Below are 6,007 nucleotides of genomic sequence, written 5' to 3' on the forward strand. Positions count from 1 at the left end.
CAAACATGTTTAAATTTTAGTGTTAGTAATGAGTGAAACCCATTTTCTGAAATAAGTTAAATAAGTTTTTTGAACTAATTGAAACCAATTTTTTTAAATAAGTGAAATTTGGTTTTCATGCTGATTATTTCAAATTATTTAAAAATGAGTGGAATCTAGTTTTGAGACAAGTGAATTGTTTTTTCAAATGATTATTTTTTGAAATAAGTGAAATCAGTTTTCTAAAATAAGTAAAACCATTTATTAATTGAGTGTAACCAATTTTTAAATGACTGTAATCTTTTGTTCGTACACATGACGCATATTTTGGTGTGAAATATCTGAAATTTGTTATTTCAAAATTTAAGCATGTCTTTCAAGTGAAATTAGTCTTTTGAAATAAGTGGAATCAACTTTTTGAAAATGAGTGAAATAATTTTTATTTAAATGATATATTTTAAATGAGTGAAATCAGATTTAAATTGAAATATGATTTTTGTGAAACCCCTTATTTTAGTGTGTTTATTGTGAAGTTGCTTCGTTTACTCATTTCATTTTCAGTTATATTTTTTTGCGGGGTAGTTATATTTCACATATACCACTTCTTGAAACCACATATTTTCTTGAAATTAGTGAAATCCATTTTCTAAAAAGAGTGAAATAAGTTTTTTTAATGAGTGAATATTATTTTGGAATGAGTGAAATACTTTTTTGAATTGACTGAAATATGTTTTATATAATGAGTGAAATTTGCATTTTATAAGTGAATGCTTCGCCGTTAGGTAAAGCAACGGTGGATGCTTCGCCGTTAGGTGCAGCACGGCAAGATTTACTATTTTGTCGAGTCAGTGCTTTGGATCGAAGGATCCTTCCCGCAGCTGAGTTCCTTCCGCAGCTGTCTCTTCCAAGTTCCAAGTCCAACCCCCCTTCTCCCCCTCCCCGCTTCTTCTTAAAGCTTCGAGTCAGAATCAATCCCCTCCCCCAACGCAAGGCAGACTTCTTCTTCCCTCATTCGTCCTCATCCCAATCGCCGGATCCCGGAATCAACGAGGACCAGGACCCCTCGGTACGTGAGCTCGGTTGTTCTCCCCTTGTCAACTCGTAATCTGCTATAATCCAGCGGAAGGTATGCGCATGCTTCCCGGAGTTTTTCGAAATCGTGAAAAAGGCGTTAGGTTTTGAAGTTTGGCGGATGAACCTGTGGGGGTCGATGGGGGAGTATAATTTGGTGGGATTAGGCTTCTGAAGGCACTCTGAATATTTCGATGGTGTTGTAGAAGGATTGCGATTTTCTTTTGAGTCTGCATTTAAGGGGCACTTTAAGTTCGTCTCTTTCTTTTTCCTTTTTTACTTTAGAGAACCTGCATTTTACAAGTGAATTGTTCCAGATAATACTTTGTGTGCTGTATGAATATATTCGTGCTTCAGTACACAACTAAGTTGTTGATTTTGTTTCTGTCTTTCTTGTTGTTCTGACTCTTTTTCTGGCATAGTACTTCATGTCAGCGAGCAATCTGAGGCGGCGGCTCCATCACGCAGATGTTGATGGAAGGAAGAATGAACATGTTGACATATCCCATGTAGATTCCCTGGATGAACCTCTACTAGGGAAGTCTAGTTATGACGGTGGCGGATCGGAAGTTAGTAATTTTCTAGACATAATTTCATAAGTTCTTCCAACCTTGAGGTGAATGCAGACTATTGACAAATTTCCTTACCTCCTGAAGGTATATGACCCCAGAAGGCAAGACTTGTGGGATGATGATGATAGGAAAAAGGAACAATTACACTGGTCGTTTCTTTTCTCAAATTTGATTGCGCAGTGGGCACAGTGGTTAGGTACTGCTCCACGCATTTGTCTATACACTTTGTAATGCTTGACATTAACGGACTGTTATATCGTCTTCTAGTTTGATGATTTTCTAGCACTTGGTATGCGAATTAAACTATTATTCATCTTTGCCAAATATAGATTCACTGATTACTTTGTGTAAATGGGCAGGCCGGTAGCTATCATGAAAATTAGAAGTAATATTTCTGATTTTCAAATCCATGATATATCTTTGATTGTATCAAGTCATGTAAACAATATACTGATGTAGCAATGCTCTATCTTGGAAGTCGTTGAGCTTTTGTTCTAGATGAATTTCTTGTGGCTATTGATGTACTGTCTTCCTAGCCATGATCTTAATTCTGTGATAATTGATATTCTTCTGTCATTTTTGCTATTTGTTGCAGCAAATATTATTGTAAGCTCCGGGTCAATTTTTGGTAGGTTGTTTCCCTTTTCTTCGGATAACGAAACAAGCAATCCAGTATATCTTAGTCCTTTGCAGGTAACATGTGGACGAAAGTTGGATAAAACAGGCCCTTAGAATTATTTAAGTTCTGAACTTCTGTTTTACAGGAAGAAAGATTGGACAATTTAAGACGCAGATTGAAAATCCCTTTTGATGGTTCCCGTATTGAGCACCAAGTACGTACAATGGAAAGCTCGGGCATGCCCCTCTATTATTATTATTGTTTTTCCACCGGGCATGCTCTCATGGAAGCAAAGCAACTGATCGACATTATTCTTTTTAGGACGCCTTGAAACAACTGTGGAAGTTAGCTTACCCAAGTCGCGAGATTCCTCCTCTAAAATCAGAATCGTGGAAGGAGATGGGTTGGCAAGGCACTGATCCATCAACAGATTTCAGGTCTCCTTTGAATAGTCTTGACTCTTAAGTACCAGGCTGCGCTTCTGGTGTTGTTTACTCAATTAATAAAGCCATCTAATACAAATAGTCTCCATGCAGGGGTGGTGGATACATATCATTGGAGAACCTCATCTTTTTCGCTAGGAACTACCCAGTTAAGACCTAGAATTAAAACTGCTGGTCATATCTCTGTTATTACATACTCCTAGTTTTGTCTGATCATTACATCTGTTCTGTATCAGGCATCCTTTCAAATGCTTCTGAACAAAGTGCAAGGTCAAAGAGCAGATTGGGAGTACCCTTTTGCAGTTGCTGGTATCAACATTTCATTCATGCTGATCCAGATGTTGGATCTGCAATCAAGTAAGAGCATGTGCAATTTCATTGGTTCTAAAAAAATTGCTAGAACTCGGTCCGAAGAAAACTAAAATTTCTCCGGTGTTTTTTGTAGCACCTACTTTTGGGCCCACATGTCAGATATATTATATTCTTTTATCATCTACCATCCTCTCAATATTGAGCCAACTTGGGCCCCACATAGTCAACTCACTTAGAACCTGATTCTGTACTAGAGTCGATGCTAAGATTTCCTAGAACCAGTGAAATTGCCAACATTGGCAATGCTCTGTAATGGTATTGTTCCTAATCCCTGGTTTTTGCGCTTCTCACTTTTTCGCAGCTGTTCCATCTTCAAAGTCAGGAATCCGTTTCCTGGAACTACTCGGACGAGATGAAAATGCGTTTGATCACCTCTATTGTGTAGCCTTTCGGATGCTTGATGCCCAGTGGCTCGTGAAACGTGCTTCATATATGGAGTTCAATGTAAGCTTTTTTTGCATTCCGTGTAGGCTAATCCTGATTTTAATTGTACCATTAAATCTGTAATCAGCTGCATTACTGTTTGGTTGTGCCAGGAGGTGATGAAATCCACGAGAACTCAGTTGGAGCGTGAACTGGTTTTAGAGGATGTATTGGCGGTCAAGGACCTACCGTCTTACACAATGCTGGACAAATAATAGAGCTTCTGCATTTGATTTGCCGTGAGATATAACTGACTCTGCTATGGGGGAATGGGGGCTCAGATTGAAGGGTTACTTATGATGTGTCAGTGTCTGGTGATAAATTGTGTATGGCCCCTTGTGGCTATATATTGTTGCATGTAGTACATTATTGAACTTGATCATGGTTAGGAAGACAGTACATCACACAGACATCCAAAAATTTGAGGCGTTGTACATGTTTGTACCTAATAATAAAGGGACTATTGCTTCTGGCGGTACATCATGGAAATTACCTTTTAAAGGTCCACAAATTACCATTATGCCACTTATAAGTGAGTAAAAAATGATTCGTAAATTCATGCACTGTACTTTAGTTTATTACCAGGCGACCCGCTTATTTAGCACAAGCATGCAAATAGCACTTTAGCTAAATGTCAATCGACTGATTTTGAAATAGGGTCAGTCGGTTTTCGAGAGATGCCCGTAGTGAGCCGGAGGTAAAGAAGGAGAAGGAAGGGGCTCGCCGGAGGACTACCCCAGTATCTATCTTAGGGTTTAGGGTGGGGGTGGTGGTGCATTTCACCGGAGAAAAAACTTAAAGGGGGGCGGGCCTAGAGGGATGTCTGGGGGCGGCGGCTAGACCGGTAGTAGGGGCGGTTTCGGGGAGGGCGGGGCGGCGCTGCCGGCCGCAGGTGGTGGTCGCAGGCGGTTCGTCGGTGGTCCGGGCGACGGCTAGAGAAGAAGAAGATATGGAGGTAGAAGAAAGGCCGGGCGCCGTTGGATTTCGATCGTACGTTCGAAAAATCGACTGACCCGATTTGAAAAAGTCAGTTAACTGATGTGTAGCCTCACCCTGCAAATAGCCCATTGGCTTGAGCCGCACGCCTTCACTTGAGAGACCCAGGTTTGATCCCAGCTCAGCCTATTTTTATTTAATTTTTTAACGGGTATATTCAAATACTTTTTAGAATATTCATATCTTTCAAGTCCTAACTTAAAATCTAACATACTATATATGAAAATTCGTTAGAGAAATGTGTAGATTTCAAATATGCTATTATCGTGCATGTTAATCATTTCTAAAATTAGGTTTACAATGCAACCTTAATTAATACCTTCTTTATATGGGGTATTTTAAAAATGCCTATTATATATGTCCTACACCATTTAAATTATGTTTAGATTTTAAATATACTATTATCATGCATGTTAATCATTTATAAAATTAGGTTTACAATGCAACCTTAATTCATACCTTCTTTAATTTTGAAAATGCCTATTATATATGTTCCGACACCATTTAAATTGAATACATATGATAGTTACAGACAAAAATAATGCTCTTACGCACAAGTTATTGTTGTGTACTTAAACGTACTTCGCTATTTTCATCGTAATGCAATATTTGTTGAGCATCACTAAAGAGGAACGGCAACAAAAGTGTAAACAGATACCGATAAGTAGGTAGATATTTTTGTTTAATATAAATTAGAAACATCTTGAGTCACTTCAAAAATCATCACACCTTTATGGTTTTGCGCAACACTACTTATCATGTTGCTTGTCGCTTGTCGTGCAGAATCATGAAAGATTTTAAGGGATTTGCTCATGTCGTTGGATGTGTGTATGAGGGATGTTTTTTTTCTCCCGGTACAACGCATGGACATATTTGCTAATATATATATATAAGCATGTTATGCATGAGTCTCTGCAGCTTTCGGACTCACCACGATGACAAAATAAAGGAGGTAAACAAACTGGGAGTGCCTAAACTTGTACTCGATGGTCACTTTGGTAGCTTAAGTTACAAAATGCTAGTTTCTGTTGCTTGAACTTGCCTCAACGTGCAAATATGATGCCTTCTCCGGTATGCGCTGCCTACACTGTTTCGGGGGACATGCAGGCCCTACTTGTCAGCATAATAGAGAAATAAGCCTCTCTACGAGGTGTGGGTTCTGATAAGTGAGCTATGCACTGACAGCCTTGGTTAGAGGTGGGATGGGCTTCAAAGATTTATGGTTGCTGGTCTTGGTTAGAGGTCGGATGGGCTGTTTGGGAGGACATGTAGGCCCTGCTTATCAGCATATTAGAGAAATAAACCTCTCTATGAGGTGTGGGTCCTGATAAGTGAGGTATGCACTGGCAGCCTTAGTTAGAGGTGGGATGGGCTTCAAAGATTTATGGTTGGCAGCCTTGGTTAGAGGTCAGATGGGCTATTTGGGAGGACATGTAAGCCCTGCTTGTCAGCATAATAGAGAAATAAACCTCTATGAGGTGTGGGCCCTGATAAGTGAGGTATGCACTAGCAGCTTGGTTAGAGCTAGGATG

At 39.3% G+C, this 6,007-nt stretch overlaps 1 protein-coding gene across 2 annotated transcripts; it reads left to right on the forward strand.

Annotated features, from left to right (window-relative positions):
* Window positions 1-836: 836 nt before the first annotated feature.
* On the forward strand, window positions 837-3,957 carry LOC125551846 (ELMO domain-containing protein A-like). 2 transcript variants are annotated; one of them, XM_048715215.1, is made up of 10 exons: window positions 864-1,045; window positions 1,486-1,619; window positions 1,707-1,818; window positions 2,218-2,315; window positions 2,387-2,455; window positions 2,563-2,678; window positions 2,778-2,832; window positions 2,921-3,041; window positions 3,358-3,500; window positions 3,593-3,957. In XM_048715215.1, the coding sequence occupies exons 6-10, from the start codon at window positions 2,641-2,643 to the stop codon at window positions 3,692-3,694; spliced, it is 459 nt and encodes a 152-aa protein (XP_048571172.1). In that variant the 5' UTR covers window positions 864-1,045; window positions 1,486-1,619; window positions 1,707-1,818; window positions 2,218-2,315; window positions 2,387-2,455; window positions 2,563-2,640; the 3' UTR covers window positions 3,695-3,957. The 2 variants fall into 2 exon arrangements, with proteins under 2 accessions (XP_048571171.1, XP_048571172.1); XM_048715214.1 differs by lacking the exons at window positions 2,778-2,832; window positions 2,921-3,041; window positions 3,358-3,500; window positions 3,593-3,957 and having other exon boundaries at window positions 837-1,045; window positions 1,473-1,619; window positions 2,387-2,587.
* Window positions 3,958-6,007: the final 2,050 nt, after the last annotated feature.

This window comes from Triticum urartu, chromosome 4, assembly GCF_003073215.2.
Source record: "Triticum urartu cultivar G1812 chromosome 4, Tu2.1, whole genome shotgun sequence".
NCBI lineage: Eukaryota > Viridiplantae > Streptophyta > Magnoliopsida > Poales > Poaceae > Triticum > Triticum urartu.